This window comes from Tachyglossus aculeatus, chromosome 12 (genome assembly GCF_015852505.1).
Source record: "Tachyglossus aculeatus isolate mTacAcu1 chromosome 12, mTacAcu1.pri, whole genome shotgun sequence".
NCBI lineage: Eukaryota > Metazoa > Chordata > Mammalia > Monotremata > Tachyglossidae > Tachyglossus > Tachyglossus aculeatus.
This window is the reverse complement of record NC_052077.1, coordinates 2,618,673-2,639,187: the sequence shown is the minus strand read 5'-3', so window position 1 is coordinate 2,639,187 and position 20,515 is coordinate 2,618,673. Positions and strand designations below refer to the sequence as shown.

At 43.2% G+C, this 20,515-nt stretch overlaps 1 protein-coding gene across 1 annotated transcript in view; it reads right to left on the bottom strand.

The window, feature by feature from the left end:
• Positions 1–20,515, bottom strand: part of ARHGEF38 (Rho guanine nucleotide exchange factor 38) — a 107,740-nt gene that overhangs the window by 80,262 nt on the left and 6,963 nt on the right. The window contains exon 2 of the mRNA XM_038755249.1: positions 664–854. Coding sequence (XP_038611177.1) covers positions 664–854 — 191 coding nt within the window. The remainder of the gene's footprint in view (positions 1–663; positions 855–20,515) is intronic.

Sequence of the window (20,515 nt, the reverse complement as noted above, 5' to 3'; positions counted from 1 at the left end):
CCTACCTTACCTCCTTGATTTTCCACTACAACCCAGCCCATACAATTCACCCCTCTAATGCCAAGCTGTACCTCGATGTCGTCTATCTCATCGCCAACCCCTCACCCACGTCCTACTTCTGGCCCGGTACACTCTCTTCCTTTAGGTCCGACAGATGATCACTCTCTCCACTTTCCAAACTTTATTAAATGCACAACTGCTCCAAGAGACTTTTCCGACTAAGCCCTCATTTCTTCTTCTCCCACTCCCTTCTGTGTCATCCTTGCACCCTTTATTCACCTCCCCCTCGCCCCCAAAGCACTGATGTACATACTCGTAATTCATTTATTTATATTAATATCTGTCTTCCCTTTAGACTGCAAGCTCACTGTGGGCGGGAAACGTGTTTACCGACTCTTTTAAACTGTACTCTCCCAAGTGCTTTGTACAATGCTCTGCACACAGTAAGCGCTCAACAACTACTGATGGATTGATTGAGTTATTCTAGTTCTAAAAGGTAGCAGAGGGACTTTCACTGATCCACAGATTATCTCCAATCCCGGTGTCCTGCCCAACCATTGAGGATTGGTGATGTGTTTTGGTGACTTTCTTCCCATTTAACTGGTGCTTCCATTGTGAAACCGGGAAAACAAAATCTCACAGTGATTAAATGAGATGCTCTACCTGTTTACTTCTCAGGGGCTGAACCACTTCCCGGATGCAGAGCTCCAAGTCATTGAGGTAGTCCTTTTCTGTCTGGATCAGCTCCTCGATGATTTTTGACCTCTTCGCCATCATCTTCCTTATCTGCTGCTCCTGCTCTTCTTGGGTCAGAGTTTCAGGGGCAGAGGGCCCATTTTGAGGTGTCATCTTCTCTGGAAAATAAAATATGCAGCAATAAAGAGTCTGTAGAGGGTTCCAGTGCCTCTTATCTTGGTCATTCGTTGGTTAACTGCTCAGATCTTGGATGATTCATGGAAATGAAACAGGCTAGAGGGCTGTTCAGAGGAAGGAAGACACCGCTCTTCAGTTTGGACGTGGAATGCGTGTTTAAGGAAAGCGGGGTCGGAGGGGGAATGAAAGTAGTAATCTTGAAGGTGGAATGGAGTTTGGGTCTATATTAACTTTGGGTTAAAGATACAGTTAAGGAAACCTTTCAGGCTGAGTCTATGCAGACTGGTCTCACCACTGATTCCCTCCGCTAAAAATCAAGGGGATGCTTTCATTTGCAAGTAGGAATCACCTAACCAGATTGTGTTTATATTTAGTGCTAAAGAGCTTCACTCATTAGCATTTGCGAAAATTGCTTGGCCAACACCACAAAGATATAGTATGCAGATCAATTCAATTAACCTTTGTCAAACACCCACTGGTGTTTGCCCCTATAGTAGACCCCTTAGATTAGCCCCAGTATTCTTTTCTCATCTCTATCTGTACTCTCGACATCTTTATATAAACCCTCAAACTTTAAAAACACAGAAAGGATAAAAAAAGCAAGCTTGTTTCATAACGATTGAAGAATCATCATCATCGATGATATTTATCGAGCTCTTACTGTACTAATTATTACAATATTATTTATTTTTACATTATATTATAACAGTAATTATTATTGCTATACTTATTATTACTGTACAGTGATTATTATTGTTCTCTTGGGAGCAAACAATACAACAAGAGCTGCTCCCTGCCCTCAGTGCGGTCACAGTCTAGAGAATGAAAAAAGTGGAGGTTTAAGTTGTTTTAGGCCAAGTAGCCTTCATTGAATTGTATATCCAAAACCAGTTAAAAATCTTTGGATTTCATGAAAGAGGGCTATATGGAAAAGTCTTAAGGAATGCAGTTACAATTTTGAGAAGCAATGAGATAAATGGGTCATTCTACAGGCAATCCAGGGTTGGTGGTTGGCCTCTGATAGAGAGGTGAGGTTTTCAAGGAAGAAATCCAGCTTTGGGAGCCAAATATCGGAGAAAACGTAATGAAAACGGAGGAGGAACATGTTACCAGTGAAGATTCTAAATAGGAATGGGTAAAATTGGATGCCCTTCAAGTTTGGGATCACTGCAAACTTAATTTTCTTTTTAGTCACTGCGTACAAGGGGAACTTTTTTTGCTTTGACAGGTTCAATGATTCTAATTGGTATGTGCTTTGATACCAGCACTACCTGATATAAACACGGAGTGAGTCATTATCTTCATCTATTTATTTCCAATCAATTTGTGTACACTTGAAACAATTACGTGAGGTTTCTAAATTCTGCATTTCTGGGTACACAAGGAAAATTATTTTTTTAAATGCAGGTGTTCACATTGGGAAATAGGAAACACAGTTTTTTTTTCATATCCACAGTCCTACTCCAAAAAAAAAAAAAAAAATAGCCTCAAAGGGCAATAGCTTAGGTTACAGGAAAAAAGAAAAAGAAAAAAAAAACAAACTGTCATTCTTGGAGATTTAACAGTAATGATGGATTTTTAAGCCTCAATACACCTCTGTGCCGTTTGGAGTTGAGGAACAATAATAACAATAATTACCGTACTTATTAAGCTCTATGTACTAAGCGCTGGGGCAGATTCAAGTTAATTCATTCAATCGTATTTATTGAGCGCTTACTGTGTGCAGAGCACTGTACTAAGTGCTTGGGAAGTACAAGTGGGTCACAATCCCTATGCCAAAGGGAGCTCTCAGTCTCAATAGGATTTAATCCTCATTTTACTGTTGAGAAAACTAAGACACGGAGAAGTTCACATGACTGGTCCAAGGTCACAAAGCAAGCAAGTGGCATGCCTCCTTTTAGGGGATCTTGTCAAATTCTCCCCTACGGAATTTTTCAAATGGCAGCTAGCAAGAACTTTAACGACACGGAACTGACTGATCCGAGTGTCCCGATATCCCCCATCATGTGCCGTTCTTCAAGCATCTGTGCTCATGAGCGGTGGAAAGGCCCAAAGTGGAATGGTGACAGGAAGCAGCGAGGAGTCCGGGTAATTGTCAGACTAATTAATCCACTCCTTTGTCGGTGGCCACAGGCAGCCCGCTGGCCCAATTTACGGCCTAGCCAAAATGACGACTGGTGATTTCTGCTCACAAAAGACCCTCGGGACTCTTGAGTTCTCCAGCCTGGGTACAGCTGAGAGGCAATTGCCTGTCAGTCAACCGAGTTGTATTTATTAAGCACTGGGGAAGCAGCTTGGCTTTGTGATAAGAGCACTGGCTTGGGAATCAGAGATGTGGGTTCTAATTCTGACTCCACCACTTGTCTGCTGTGTGACCTTCGTGAAGTCACTTCACGTCTCTGTGCCTCAGTTCCCTCATCTGTAATATGGGGATTAAGACTGGGAGCCCCATGTGGGACAGGGACTGTGTCCAACCTGATTATTTTGCATCTACTCCAGTGCTTAGAATGGTGCTTGGCACATAGTAAGCACTTAACAAGTACCATAATTATTCATTATTATTATTAGTGTGTGCAGAGTACTGTAATAATAATAATAATAATGATGATGGTATTTGTTAAGCGCTTACTATGTGCAAAGCACTTGGGAGAGTATGATATAACAACAGACACATGCCCTGCCCAAAGCAAGCTTACAGTCTAGAGGGAGAGACAGACATTAATATAAATAAATTACAGATACGTGCGTAAGTGCTGGGGGCTGGGTGAGGGGATGGATAAAGGGAGGAGGTCAAAAGTGAGTTGAAAAAAGGATAAGAAGGTTTAGTCAGGGAAGGCCTCTTGGAGAAGATGTACTTTGACTATGGCTTTCAAAGCAGGGAAAGTAATTTTCTGATATGAGGAGGGAGGGCATTCCAGGCCACAGGCAGGATGTGGGTGAGAAGTTGGCAGTGAGATGGACGAGACTGAGGTACAGTGAAGTTTGTGAGTTGGGTTGTAGTAAGACAGTAGCGAGGTGAGGTAGGAGGGGGCAAGGTGATTTGAGTGCTTTGAAGTCAACGGTGAGGCATTCCTGTGTGGAAACTCAGGAGTGTCTCGGGCTAAAAGAGCACAGGAAAGTCCAGATTGGCATCGGAGCACAAAGAACCCTTGGTGTTTCACTCCGGGAGAGTTTGGGAGTTAGGCCAAACTGTCTCCAGAGATTGAGTTTTATACTGTGAGCCCACTGTTGGGTAGGAACTGTCTCTATATGTTGCCAACTTGTACTTCCCAAGCGCTTAGTACAGTGCTCTGCACACAGTAAGTGCTCAATAAATACGATTGATGATGATGATGATGATGTTTTCAGGAGCCCACCAGACCGCATCCTGTTCCATGACTGGCCCTACTCGGCTAATCTGACTCGGTGACGTCAGTTGGTCCATTTCTCCTTTCTCCTTTTGGGTGCTACTACTGCTGCCCATAATAATAATAATAATAATGGTATTTGTTCATTCATTAATTCATTCAATCGTATATATTGAGCGCTTACTGCGTGCAGAGCATTGTACTAAGCACTTGGGAAGTACAAGTTGGCAACATATGGAGATGGTCCCTCCCAACAACGGGCTCACAGTATAGAGGGGGAAGACAGTGCTTTGTTAAGTGCTTACTATGTGCGAAGCACTGTTCTAAGCGCTGGGGGGATACAAGGTGATCAGATTGTCCCACGTGGGGCTCACAGTCTTAATCCCCGTTTTCCAGATGAGGTAACTGGGGCACAGAGAAGTTAAGTGACTTGCCCAAGGTCACACAGCTGACAAGTGGCGGAGCAGGGATTGGAACCCATGACCTCTGACTCCCAAGCCCGGGCTCTTTCCACTGAGCCACGCTGCTGCTTCAGCTGGGGACCCAAGAGATCCAGTCACCTGGCACCCAATCAATCAGCCAGTTGTATTTATTGAGCACTTACTCTGTGTGGAGCCCTGTAAGGAGCCCTTGGAGAGGACAGGGCAGTAGAGTTAATGGATGCAATCCCTGCCCGTAAGGAGCTTACGGTCTGTTTTTATAGTGTACTCTCCGTAGCGATTAGAGCAATGCTTTGCACACTGAAAGTGCTCAATAAATACAACTGAATGAATGAATGAATGAATAGAGGGCGCTTACAGCATCCCACAGTGGTCTGGACTGAATTGTTGAGATCTTACTCTTCAACCGTACCAAAGAGTGGTTGTCTTCAGTTACCAATCACATGTATTTATTGAGCACTTACTCCGTGCAGAGCACTGTAGTAAGAGCTTGGGAGAGTACAAAATAACAAGAGCTGGTAGACTCTGAAGCAGCTTAGATTGTGCAACTTTGAAAATCAATTGAACAGATTCCCTTAGTTATGCACACACTGTATCTAAGACAAACACTATTCCTCTCCTGAAGGGTTTTTGCAATCTAGAGGAGGCCAGATTAGCAACAGGGCCGCAGGTGTCTATGCCAGATCAAATATTACGATGAAGCATTCCACACGGACCATGATCAACCCGTTTCTGGCTGCTTTGTGGGGAGAGGAAGGCCAAAGCCTGTAGAAGAGGCAGAGGTAATAATAACAATAATAATAATGGCATTTATTACGTGCTTACTATGTGCAAAGCACTGTTCTAAGCACTGGGGAGGTTGTCCCACGGGGGGCTCACAGTCTTCATCCCCATTTTCCAGATGAGGTAACTGAGGCCCAGAGAAGTGAAGTGACTTGCCCAGAGCCATAGAGCTGACAATTGGCGGAGCCGGGATTTGAACCCATGACCTCTGACTCCAAAGCCCCGGCTCTTTCCACTGAGCCACGCTCTGGTAGCCCGGGAAAAACTATCAGCGTGGTTAGGCTGGTGGATTTCAGTCTTGTTTCTCAGTGGAGCGATGGTTTTTGCAGCCAGAAAAGCTAGCTCAGGTTTGAGTTCATTCATTCGTTCATTCAGTCGTATTTATTGAGCGCTTACTGTGTGCAGAGCACTGTACTAAGCGCTTGGGAAGTATAAGTTGGCAACATATAGAGACGGTCCCTACCCAACAGCGGGCTCACAGGCTAGAAGACACGTGGACAGGTGTCAAGTCATCAGAATAAATAGAAATAAAGCTAGATGTACAACATTAACAAAATAAATAGAATAGTAAATATGTACAAGTAAAATAAATAGAGTAATAAATCTGTACAAACATATATACAGGTGCTTTACCTTGTAATCTCCCCAGCGCTTAGAACAGTGCTTTGCACATAGTAAGCGCTTAATAAATGCCATTATTATTATTATCATCATTATTATTATTATAGAAGGGGGAGACAGGCAACAAAACATATTAACAAAATAAAATAAATAGAATAAATATGTACTAGTAAAATAAATAGAGTAATAAATATGTACAAACATATAAGCATATACACAGGATATATATGTATACAGGATATATACATATATAAGTGTAACACAGTCACTTCATTTCCTCCATCTCCTCACTTTAACCACATTTCCATGTGAACTCTCATCTCTCAGGATCCCCCTGGACTTCAGAGAAAACTCCAAACAAGAGAACTGTGGGCACGAGATGGGGGCAGAAAGAGAACGTAAAACATTCGATTTTTGCTTTCTTCAAGTTCACAAATGCCAGGGAGATTTTGTAGAATGGAATTTCCCAAAGGAGAGAAGGGTCTCATTACATTTCTTCTATACAAAGCAGAGTTTGCTCTCTAAAAGGGAATGAGAGTGGGGAGAAAAGGAAGAGAATAAAGACTGCATATTTGCATTAGAATTTCTATATATGTGATAGAATCACTTTCACATTTAATTGTATCCTTGTACTGCACCTATAGAAGATACGACAATACATCATGTACAAAATGCAAAAATAACATATTCTGGCTGCTTCCTTCCTTTTCACACGTACAGTGCCTCAACATTTCTGACAAAAATGTGATTCAAGGTAATGGATATAATAAAAATATTCTTTGTGATGCTGCGACAATATTGCTTCTCTCATGGTACCGACGGAATACTATCTTCACTGATTAATGCAGGCCTGTCAACTAAAATAAGGACGTGTGTTAGGAAAAGTAATTTCCAGACACACTTTGTAAGTCTTATGAAATATAAAGCGCTCAATTGGCTTCTCAGAGGAAGCTGGCGCAAAACTGAAGAAACAGGAAAACCCTCTGCCTTTCCGTAACTTTGGCACAGTAGCGAATTCCTACTCCAAATGGGCATTTGGAAAATTGTTAAGATTTCATCTTGTCCATCTCCCCACTGAGCTCTCGCATGTGTTCCGCCTCTGTCTTGGAACTCCCTCCCTCTTCTTCTTCTTCTTCTTCTTCTTCTTCTTCTTCTTCTTCTTCTTCTTATTATTATTATTATCACCTATTCTATTTATTTTATTTTGTTAGTATGTTTGGTTTTGTTCTCTGTCTCCCCCTTTTAGACTGTGAGCCCACTGTTGGGTAGGGACTGTCTCTATATGTTGCCAATTTGTACTTCCCAAGCGCTCAGTACAGTGCTCTGCACATAGTAAGCGCTCAATAAATACGATTGATGATGATGATGATGATCTGACAAACGATCACTCTCCCCAGCTTTATTAAAAGCACTATGTCACTCTTGCCCTTGGATTTTAGACTTTTAGACTTGCCCTTTTAGACTGTGAGCCCACTGTTGGGTAGGGACTGTCTCAATGTGATGCCAATTTGTACTTCCCAAGCGCTTAGTACAGTGCTCTGCACATAGTAAGCGCTCAATAAATACGATTGATTGATTGATTGATTTGTACCCTTTATTCACCCCTCCCTCAACCCCACAACACTTACATACACATCCATAGTTTATTTATATTTATGTCTGTCTTCCCATCTGGACTGTAAACTCGTTATGGGCAGGGAGCGGACTGCTTATTCTGTTGGATTGTTCTCTCCCTCTAGGCTGTGAGCTCATTTTGGGCAGGGAATGTGTCTGTCGTTGTATTGTACTCTCCCAAGCGCTTAGTACAGTGCTTTGCACACAGAAAGCGCTCAATAAATATGATCGGATGAATGAATAGTACAGCGCTCTGCACATAGTAGGTGAGCACTCAATATCTTTGATTGATTATATTGTACTCTCCAAAGTGCTTAGTACAGTGCCCCACATTTGTGTATCAACTTGTACTTCCCAAGCGCTTAGTACAGTGCTCTGCACACAGTAAGCGCTCAATAAATACAATTGATGATGATGATGTACATATCTTTATATTTATTTATATTGATGCTATTGATGCCTGCTTATTTGTTTTGATGCCTGTCTCCCCCCTCCAACTTCTAGACTGTGAGCCCGCTGTGGGCAGGGATTGCCTCTCTTTGTTGTTGAATTGACTTTCCAAGCGCTTAGTATAGTGCTCTGCACACAGTAAGCACTCAATAAATACGATTGAATGAATGAATGCTCTGTCCACACCAAGTGCTCAGTCAATACAATTGATCGATTAAGGTTAAAACATCCTATTATCATAGTCACACTGATGAAAAGACGCAAGGGAATTACAATGAGGATTGTGACTTTTACTGTGAGCCCTCTGTTGGGTAGCGACCGTCTTTATATGTCGCCAACTTGTACTTCCCAAGCGCTTAGTACAGTGCTCTGCACACAGTAAGCGCTCAGTAAATACAATTGAATGAATGAATGCTCTGTCTACAGCAAGTGCTCAGTCAATACAATTGATCGATTAAGGTTAAACCGTCCTGTTATCATAGTCACACTGATGAAAATACGCAAGGGAATTACGATTGTGACTTTTACTGTGAGCCCTCTGTTGGGTAGGGGCCGTCTCTATATTTTTCCAACTTGTACTTCCCAAGTGCTTAGTACAGTGCTCTGCGCACAGTAAGCGCTCAATAAATATGATTGAATGAATGAATGAATAATTATTGTTCTCTCTTTAGTCAGGCACTTCCCTGAGTGTCCTATTCCTTCCTTCCTCGAGAAATCCTCCGATGGAGAAAGGAGCGATGCGGAGCCCCGTGAAGATCTGCTCGCATCAGATGTCCCTAAGTGCCCCGGAACAGCTATGGAATAGGGGAACGATGGGAAGCCGGAGAGCCAGTCCACTGTTGGGTCCAACAGATCCGCTCGTTGGGAAGACCCGTCCCACATCAGGGAGGGTCTTAACCACTGGGCACATGATAAGGACCTCGAGAAGTGTCCGGTGGAATCACTCAAGTGGCTGTTGTACTTTTCGAGCTGCAAAGTTGAGAGGGTAATGAGAGCAGGGAGACAGAGTCCCTGCTCGAAATAAGAGTTAACATGAAATTCGGTGAAAGCGAGGAGATCTCATAGGAAAAGTCATAGAGAGCAGGAAAAACCTGCAGCAGGGCAAATGTGCTGTATGAAAGCCCGAATCCCTGGTAACCCTCAACTTGGTCAAGAAAGGTTCAGGTGTCTGGGAGAAGCAGTGTGGTCCAATGGATAGAGCACGAGCATTCAAAAGGACCTGCTTCATTACCGTGGTAACAGTCTCTCCCCGGAATACTGCTCAGTCTCTCCCCGGAATACTGGTCGACAAAAGTGTTTCCCTTTGTCATTTTATCCTTTCTTTCAGGGAAGCAGCATGGTTTCTTGGAAAGACCACAGGATAGGAAGTCAGCTAACATGCATTGTAGTCCACGCTCTGTAGCTGGCCTGCTGAGCGATTTGGGGCACATCATTTAACTTCTCTGAACCTCAGTTTCCTCATTTGTAAAATGGGGCTAAAATACCTGCTCTCATTATATCTTAGACTGTGGGACAGGAACCTTGTCTGTTAGGATTATCTGGGACCAACACCTAGTGCTTACCACAGAGCTTGGCGTCTAATGAGTCCTGAATATATGCCATTATAAAAAAAAAACCTGATTGTGATCAAAGCCTCTAAGTCCACAAAGCCAGTGGGTTAGCCAACTCCCAGATGAGTCTGTGGAAGCCCTCTCCCCCCAGATCCTCCACAGATCTTAATTCTCATTTAACACCCTGAGCCAAAACATTACTTTGGACCTTATCCCGTAAGTCTCAAACTGGGAAATCGTCTGAATTTCCACGGAAATTTAAGCTGCAAAAACGGGGATTGGCCTAGGCCCTCTGTGAAAACTGGAACATAATTGCGATTCACACTGTTTTCGGTGAAGCACAGAGGTTAAATGTGGCAGCAAAGACCACTAGCCTTCCCCCTTAGGGTAGGAAAAAGCTGTCTTTCATTTGAGGGATATGTAATTTGCTTCCAGAGACTTAATTGCCACACAGAGCACTGGATTTCCTGAGGAGGTTTAACAAAGCTCACCTGGCTCGGAAAATGCCCAGGATGAATTAGGACCAATTCAGAGAAACTACAGTAGCCAGCCTAGCCAAGGTAAGGCTAAGAAAAGGCGTTGAATAAATTGATTCTTTCTGGAAAGCCCTATTTAAAGTTCTTGGGGGAAGTCGAGGGGGAAATAGGCCTTTTCGTATAGAAAAACTAAGCAGGGTTTTGAATAGGGTCTTCTGCTGTCATGGGGAAGGAATCTCATTGTAGTTAATCACGCTGTCATCATCTGGTTTTTGGAGGTTGGGAAATTGGTAGTTGGAGAAGAAATGTGTGCGTGAGCATGTACGTATAGAGATGCATATATACGTGTTTAAATTTTAATTCCGTTGGTCATCTTACTTTCAGTTAGGGATACAAAGCTAAATTTGAAGTAAAATTGTGGGAATATAATTTGGCTAATTTTAGTAAATCTGTACCTTTCTCTTTTGTGTGGCCAGACTTTATTTTACATCAGGGGCTGTTAGAGTGGGGCCAAATAGCCCTTTTCCTCTAGTTTAATTGGCCTAAACTCTTTCGATTTGAATCTTCCAAAACGGTGTGATAGGAGCTGCTCCCAATCCAGCAGAGAGGTAGGATCCCTACAGTTATCATTTAACCTCTTGCACATTTTCACAAAGGTATAAAATGTACAGGATTTATCTGAGAGCGTGCGAAATCATTAGAATAATGTAAACAAACCTGACGTGTATGGAATAAAACTGTTTGGAATACAGTTCAACAGCACCATGCTAAATAGCTCTTTCTTGAAGGCTGTTGCTTATTTGTTGAAAATCCAACCGACAATCACGTAAAGTCGAAACATTCCACCTGATCTTTCAAGCTTCTTAAACTAACTCGGGCTCAAAACCCTTCGTCAAGACTGGATGATGTACATTTATTATTGAAACATTTAGTCTATACCAGTAACAGTAATAGTGATAAAATTTGTTAAGCATTTACTATGTGCCAAGCACTGAACTAAGCACTGGGGTAACTACAAGGTAAGCAGGTCAGGCACAATCCTTATCTCATATGGGACTCCCAGTTTTTATAATAATAATAATAATAGTGGTATTTGTTAATTAGTTAATGATGGCATTTAAGCACTTACTGTGTGCAAAGCACTGTTCCAAGCGCTGGAATAATGATGGTATTTGTTAAACGCTTACTATGTGCCAAGCACTGTTCTAAACGCTAGGATAGATGCAAGGTGATCAGGTTGTCCCGCATGGGGCTCCCAGTCTTAATCCCCATTTTACAGAGGAGGTAACTGAGGCACAGAGAAGTTAAGCGATTTGCCCAAAGTCACACAGCTGACAAGTGGCAGAGGCGGGATTAGAACCCACAACCTCTAACTCCCAAGCTCTGCTCTTTCCACTAAGCCACGCTGCTTGGGAGGTGTTAACTGAGTGCCAGGCTCTGTACAAAGCGCAGAGGTAGATACAAGCAAAGTGGGTTGGACACAGTCTCTGTCCCACACGGGGCTCCCAGTCTTAATCCCCATTTTCCCGATGAGGTAACTGAGGCCCAGAGAAGTGAAGTGACTTGCCCAAAGTCACACAGCTGACAATTGGTGGAGCCAGGCTTTGAACCCATGACCTCTGACTTCAAAGCCTGGGCTCTTTCCACTGAGCCACGCTGCTTCTGTTTTTTTATATTTATACCAATATATATATATATACTTATACCAATCCCACAGTAGTAACACTAACAATGATTATGGTATTTGTTAAGTGCTTACTAAGTGCAAGACACTGTACTAAGCGCTGGGCTGAATAACAAACAAATTGGGTTGGACACAGTCCCTGTCCCACTTGGGGCTCACAGTCTTAATCCCCATTTTACAGATAGGTAACTTGAGGGCCAGAGAAGTGAAGTGGCTTGCCCAAGGTCATACAGCAGACGAGTGGTGGAGCCGGGATTAGAACCCAGCACTTACTGTTATAATCTAGGATTTCCCCATCCCCTATTTTATTTTGATATCTGTCTCCCCCAGCAGATTGAGGGCTCCTTGTGGGGAGGAATCACACCGACCAACTCTGTTGAATTGTACTCTGCCCAGCGCTTAGTACAGTGCTCTGTGCACAGTAAGCGCTCAAAAAATACGATCGATCGATTGAATGTCTATAGATCTGGGCTTTGGAAATTACTCTGGAAACACAGAGGAAGGAGTGTAGTCTAGTGGTTAGAGCACGGACCTGGGAATCAGAAGGAACCGGGTTCTAGTCCCGCTCTGCCATAGTCTGCTGTGTGACCTCGTCAAGTCACAACTTCTCTGTGCTTTGGTTACCTCACCTGTAAAATGGAAATTAAGATTGTAAACCCTCCGTGGGACGGGGATTGCGTCCAACCTTGCATCTGCCCCAGCGTTTAGTACAGTGCTCTGCACATGGTAAGCTCTCAATAAATACGATTGAATGAATGCTTAACAAGTACCGCGATTATTATTATGATTATTAAGCCGATTTGGCTGCCCTGACAAGTCGATGGAGATTCTGAGACTGCTCCACGATGGCATGGCTGGGGACTGGGCTGCCCTGCCGCGTTTCCCGCCACTAAATGAATGAAATAGGGATAGTTTATCGGGCCTGGCCCTATTTTACTCAGTCCACTGAGTCACGCTGGAGGATGCGACGAGGGACTTGGAGGCGGGTTTCAAATTTGTTTCCATCCTTCAGGGCAACTCTTTCAACTCAACAGATTTCAAGCATCATCCGAGGTCTTGGAAACAGTCATTCAAGAATTACTTTACGGAGATTCATTCAATCGCATTTATTGAGCGCTTACTGTGTGCAGAGCACTGTACTAAGCGCTTGGGAAGTACAAGTTGGCAACATAGAGAGATGGTTCCTACCCAACAATGGGCTCGCAATCTAGAAGGGGGAGAAAGACAACAACACAAAACATGTGGACAGGTGTCATCAGAATAAATAGAATCAATGCTAAATGCACATCATTAACAAAATAAATAGAATAGTAAATATGTACATGTAAAATAAATAGAGTAATAAATCTGTACAAACATATATGCAGGAGATGACTGAGCCCTCACAGCCCACATTAGGGACAATATGAGAATGATCCAAACTGCTGCACTGAATCGTCCGGGCATTACGGTCTAAAGAAAACCCAAATGATGCCTCAATTACCTCAGGGAGGCCACTCACACAACCAAAAATTCAGAGAAGCACCGTGGAAAGAGCACAGTGCTGGGAGTCAGAAGGAACTGGGTTCTAATCCCAGCTCTTCCACTGATCTGCTGTGTGACCTTGGCCAATTCACTTGATTTATCTGACCCTCATCTGTAAAATGGGGAGCAACCTGATAATCTCGTATCTTCCCCTGTGCTTAGTAAATTGCCTGTTAGATAGTAAATGCTTAACAAATACCATACGAAGAAACACACCCAATGACAAATCCATATTGGGAACACTCAGCGAAATGCCGTCATAGAAACCGTTACCAGGGCAGCTCACCAACCAACACCGCAGAGGTCGAAGAGGAAATAGAAAAACAAATCCAGAAAGCCGACACATCCTTAGGGAGAACGTCAAACAGAGCGTGGTGGCAGTGTGGTATATATATACACCTGGTATACCTGTATATATGTATATATGGTTGTACATATTTATTACTCTATTTATTTATTTATTTTACTTGTACATATCCTATTTATTTTATTTTGTTGGTATGTTTGGTTTTGTTCTCTGTCTCCCCCTTTTAGACTGTGAGCCCACTGTTGGGTAGGGACTGTCTCTATGTGTTGCCAATTTGTACTTCCCAAGCGCTTAGTACAGTGCTCTGCACATAGTAAGCGCTCAATAAATACGATTGATGATGATGATGATGATGATGTGGTATCAGTCTGGAACTAAAGGTATACACAGCTGCAGTTTTTAAAAGTATTTGTTAAGCACTTACTCTGGGCCAGGCTGGAGCAGACACAAGCTAATCAGGATGGACACGGCCCCTGTCCCACGTGGGGCTCACAGTCTCAATCCCCATTTCATCAATGAGGTAACTGAGGCCCAGAGAAGTGAAGCAACCAGCCCAAGGTCACACAGCAGATGTGGCGGAGCTGGGATTAGAACCCAGGTCCTTCCAACTCCCAGGCCTGTGCTCTAATAATAATAATGACATTTATCAAGCGCTTACTATGTGCAAAGCACAGTTCTAAGCGCTGGGGAAGTTACAAGGTGATCAGGTTGTCCCATGGGGGGCTCACAGTTTTAATCCCCATTTTACAGATGAGGTAACTGAGGCCCAGAGAAGTGAAGTGACTTGCCCAAAGTCATTCATTCATTCATTCAATCGTATTTATTGAGTGCTTACTGTGTGCAGAGCACTGTACTAAGCGCTTGGTAAGTATAAGTCGGCAACATATAGAGACGGTCCCTACCCAACAGCGGGCTCACAGTCTAGAAGGGGGAGACAGACAACAAAACAAAACATATTAACAAAATAAAATAAATGGAATAAATATGTACAAGTAAAATAAATACATAGAGTAATAAATACGTACAAACATATATACAGGTGTTATACATATTACAGCACCAGGCCCATAGGAAGCGCCTAACAAATGCCATGATGATTATTATTAGTAATAAATAATCACAATTATTATTACTTAAACCTTCTCTTACATCTGCAGGCTTATCCCAGACACCCCCTCCCTCCACGGGGAAGGGAAACTGAGGCCCGCTCACACAGCTGACAATTGGCAGAGCCGGGATTTGAACCCATGACCTCTGATTCCAAAGCCCGGGCTCTTTCCACTGAGCCACGCTGCTTCTAGCTGCTCTAGCCACTAGACCATGTTCTGTTTTTTAAGGTTATCCAACCTTCTCAATGGCAGTGAGACCTCGTTACCACACACCAGGGCTACAGCCTGTTGTTTTAAAGCATCATCTGCTTTAATTAAAGGCCACTGTTCAATATCCAACGGCAAGTCACGATCACAAATCACGAAGCTCTGGAACGTAGCCGGCCTCCTAGCATCGAAGCTATAATGATAATAATAGTAATGATGGTATTTGTTAAGCGCTTACAACGTGCAAAGCACTGTTCTAAGCGCTTCGGTGATACACGGTAATCAGGTTGTCCCACGTGGGGCTCACAGTCTTAATCCCCATTTTACAGATGAGGGAATTGAGGCCCAGAGAAGTTAAGTAATAATAATAATAATAATGATGGTGGTATTTGTTAAGCACTTACTATCTGCAAAGCGCTGTTCTAAGCACTGGGGGGATACAAGGTGATCAGGTTGTCCCACTTGGGGATCACAGTCTTAATCCCCATTTTACAGATGAGGTAACTGAGGCACAGAGAATAATAATGATATTAATAATAATTGGCATTCGTTAAGCACTTACTATGTGCAAAGCACTGTTCTAAGCGCTGGGCTGGATACAGGGTGATCAGGTTGCCCCATGTAGGGCTCACAGTCTTAATCCCCATTTTAAAGATGAGGTAACTGAGGCCCAGAGAAGTTAAGTGACTTGCCCAAGATCACATAGCAGACATGTGGTGGAGTCGGAATTTGAACTCATGACCTCTGACTCCAAAGCCCGGGCTCTTTCCACTGAGCCACGCTGCGTGGCGGAGCCAGGATTCGAACCCATGGCCTCTGACTCCCAAGCCCGGGCTCTTTCCACTGAGCCACGCTGATCACTGTCACACAGCTATACCGGTCGGGACACGTGACATCGGTGAGCGACAGCAGGATACTCAAACAGCCGTGTTTGGACTGAAGAAATTGGGAAACGGAAAAGAGGGAAGGCAGAGGAAATAGTCCAAAGAAACAGTAAAAATAATCCTCAGAAATTGCTGTGTCCCAGGTGAAAACTGAGAGTCAGTTGCTGAGACAGATCTGCTTAGTGCGTTTCCATAAAGAAAGGAATAGCTGTTTTAAGCAAAAGCTTTGTAAGGAACAAGAGAAAAGGAATCAAAATAGAAAACAATGCCAGACACCACAAATATTAAGCATGACAACACGACAAAGGACAGCCTCCTAAAATTACAATGCCCTCCTAAAATCACATCACTTGCAAGAGGCCTTCCCTGATTAAGCTATTTATTTCCCCTTCATGCCCTCTCCTCTGCATCGACTAACCCGTAAGCACCTTGATATTCACCCCAGCCCCAGCTCCGAAATACTTTTGTAAATTTTCTTATTTACCCCTTCTATTTACCCCTTATTTACCCCTTGGGAGAGTATTATTGGAGAAGCATCGTGGCTCAGTGGAAAAAGCCTGGGCTTTGGAGTCAGAGGTCATGGGTTCAAATCCCGGCTCTGCCACTTGTCAGCTGTGTGACTTTGGGCAAGTCACTTAACTTCTCTGTGCCTCAGTTACCTCATCTGTAAAATGGGGATGAAGACTGTGAGCCCCGTGAGGGACAACCTGATCACCTTGTAACCTCCCCAGCGCTTAGAACAGTGCTTTGCACATAGTAAGTGCTTAACAAATGCTATTATTATTATTATGATTATTATTATTATGCCACAGAATTGGTAGACATGTTCCCTGCCCGTAGTGAGTTTCCAATCTAAAGGGAGAGACAGACATTAATATAAATAAATACGTTTGTAAGCTCATTGTGGGCTGGGAACATGTCATGTCTACCAACTTTGTTGTACTGTACCTTCCCAAGAGCTCAGTTCTACACACAGTAAGCACTCAATAAATACTCTATTTACCTTCTTCCTAATCTATTTTAATGTCTATCTCTCCTTGTAGAGGGTAAAGGCCACCTACCAACTCCGTTGTATTGCGCCTTCCCTAGTAGTTAGTAGAGCGCTCTGCACACAAGTACTCAGTAAGTACCACTGACTGACTGACAGAACTTTTGTGTGCACAATGAAAATGGGACTGTGGATCCCACATTGGCCTTTTCACGATCCCACATGCGCTTCTGGGTGAATTTTTACCCTCAATGGCATCTTCAAACAGTCAATGGTATTTTTTGAGCTCTTACTATGGGCAAAGTGCCGCACTAAGCATTTGGGAGAGTATTATGCCACAGAATTGGTAGACATGTTCCCTGCCCAGAGCGAGTTTCCAATCTAAAGGGAGAGACAGACATTAATATAAATAAATACGTTTGCAAGATATAATTTGCAGATATGTACATAAGAGCTTTGGGACCGAAAGTGAAGCAAATTCCAAATATCCAAATTTGAAAACAAAGAACTCTACATGTCAGGCTTTCCCAAATTTTCCCCAGTCCCTTTCACTCCCACCAGCCCTACCAGTAGCCCAGTGTCACCCTGGGCAGGATACAGACCGAGAGCATTCATCAATCAATCGTATTTATTGAGTGCTTACTGTGTGCAGAGCACTGTACTAAGCGCTTGGGAAGTACAAGTCGGCAACACATAGAGACAGTCCCTACCCAACAGTGGGCTCACAGTCTAGAAGAATTCATGATCACCTTGTATCCTCCCCAGCGCTTAGAACAGTGTCTTGTACATAGTAAGCGCTTAACAAATGCCATCATTATTATTCATTCATTCAATCGCATTTATTGAGCACTTACTGTGTGCAGAGCACTGTACTAAATGTTTGGAAAGTACAATTCAGCGATAATGAGAGCCGATCCCTGCCCACAATGGGCTTACAGTCTAGAAGGCGGGAAGGCAGACAAGTAAACAGGCATCAATAGCATCACTATATATAAATAGAAGTAGACAGGCATTAATATTAATAGAATTATAGATATGTACATATAAACACAAGTTGTGGGGAGGGGCGTAGAAGAAAGGGAGCAAGTCGGGGTGATGGGGAGGGGACGGGGAGCTGAGGAAAAGGGGAGCTTAGTCTGGGAAGGCCTCTTGGAGGAGGTGAGCCTTCAGTAGGGCTTTGAAGGGGGAATCAATCAATCAATCAATCGTATTTATTGAGCGCTTACTGTGTGCAGAGCACTGTACTAAGCGCTTGGGAAGTACAAGATGGCAACATATAGAGACAGTCCCTACCCAACAGTGGGCTCACAGTCTAAAAGGGGGAGACAGAGAACAAAACCAAACATACTAACAAACTAAAATAGAATAGATATGTACAAGTAAAATAAATAAATAAATAAATAGAGTAATAAATATGTACAGACATATATGCAGGTACTGTGGGGAAGGGAAGGAGGTAAGATGGGGGGATGGAGAGGGTGGTGAGGGGGAGAGAAAGGAAGGGCTCAGTCTGGGAAGGCCTCCTGGAGGAGGTGAGTGTGAGGATGTGAGGAGGGGAAGTGTGATTGTTTGGCGGATGTGAGGAAGGAGGGCATCCCAGGCCAGGGGTAGGATGTGGGCCGGGGGTCGACGGCGGGACAGGCGAGAACGAGGCCCAGTGAGGAGGTTAGCACCAGAGGCGCGGAGTGGGTGGGCTGGGATGGAGAAGGAAAGAAGGGAGGTGAAGTAGGAGGGGGCAAGCCAATAGCCACTTGCATTGCAGCTAGGAGGTTGCTCACATTAGAGAGGAGCCACAGGCTGCAGCAGCTATGTATTTTTTGAGGTTACCTCTAGATAGTCTGTAATTTATATATCTGTAATTTATTTATATTAATGTCTGTCTCCCCCTCTAGACTTTTAGCTCGTTGTGGACAGGGAATGTGTTTCTGACATCTTTCCATCGCACTCTCCCAAGCGCTTAGTATAGTGCCCTGCACACAGTAAGAGCTCAATAAATACAGACTCCCAGGCTGGTGCTCTGTCTATCTACTAGGGGAAGCAGTGTGGCTCAGTGGAAAGAGCCCGGGCTTTGGAGTCCGAGGTCATGGGTTCAAATCCCGGCTCCGCCACTTGTCGGCTGTGTGGCTTTGGGCAAGTCACTTCACTTCTCTGTGCCTCAGTTACCTCATCCGTAAAATGGGGATTAAGACTGTGAGCCCCCTGTGGGACAACATGACCACCTTGTAACCTTCCCAGCGCTTAGAACAGTGCTTTGCACATAGTAAGCGCTTAACAAATACCATCATCATTATTATTATTATTACCAGGCACGCTACAATATCTAAAATCTAAAATTGTAAATCTAGACCGAGATCTCTCTCAAATACATGGAAAAGAATCATCACTCTGGGCTGTCAATCAAACTGTTAACTGAATGAAGCAGGTCTCGCTCAAGACTGAAAAAATATGAGAAAAAAAAACAAAAACCATCCAATTGTATTTCCGCCATTCCCTGTTAAATTGGGAAAAAAGCAGTAGTAACAAATCCCCTTTCGTTCTTTTGAAAATGAGGCTTCAATATTTGCACCATTAAGAAGTAGATGGATTCTACTATTTTATTTTCCTAAATCCAACATTTGCTGACTGTAATTGAACGACTTTGATCAAGACCCTTCACTTCATTGCTAATAATATTCATCCCCAGCTTATTCATAGGGAAGATGACAGGATTCCTGACATACACCATTAATCAAACTGCTGTTGAAATCACTGAAAATAAAATGCCTACGAATTCAGTGTTATTATTGTCTGTTCCAGCATATTAGTGCTATCTTTGTATTCTCACCAACTGCGTATTCTTTGAACAGAAAAAAAATAAAGGTTAAACGCACAAAAAAACGTTCACGGAGTAGGCTCTGGGTTTATCATTTTGTTTCCAGGCCACATTTAAGCATGGCAACCAATCAACAACCCATTTCGCTTGGATTCTAGTTTCAGCATTTCCCTGATAAAGGACTATTTGCCTTCAGCCTGTGAATACCGTTCTTTTCATCTGCAAATAAATCTCTTCAATTGCCAAGGAATGGGGATTTCTGTCAGTGTGGATTTGCTTCCGTTTGATTCTGACAGAAATCCATGGCAGCAAGTAGGACATAATGGTAGCACTGTATTCAGTCGGGAGAAAAAAGGAAAGATTACAGAATCTCTGACCCTAACCTATAGTCGACTTGTACTTTTTTTTCCTCAGGAAATAGAAAAGACCTCCATTTTACAGCAATACCCACACAGAGAGCACAGCAATAACTCAGGTGCTGACAGGACGCAAGAAGATAGATTCCAATGTGAAATCCCTGGAAGAGTAAGCTTATCACAGCAGAACAGAAGAATGTCATCGCATTACAACGAGGTTACTACTGAGGTGATTTGGCTTTTTAGTATTACTAAATCTTTCTGGCACGCCACGTTCCCATTTAAGCGTATCAACCGGATGCTACTTTGTTCAACATTTCAGGCAGAATCCAACGTATTTGGGGAATATAGCCTAATCTTCTCCCATCACGTGCTCACATTCCAAGGTGAGATATGATCACCTGTCACGTATGTGGTCTGAGAGCCGGTTACAGTGTTGCTAATCTTCTGCAAATAATAAAGAAACAAAAACAAGGATTCAGAAGACTTG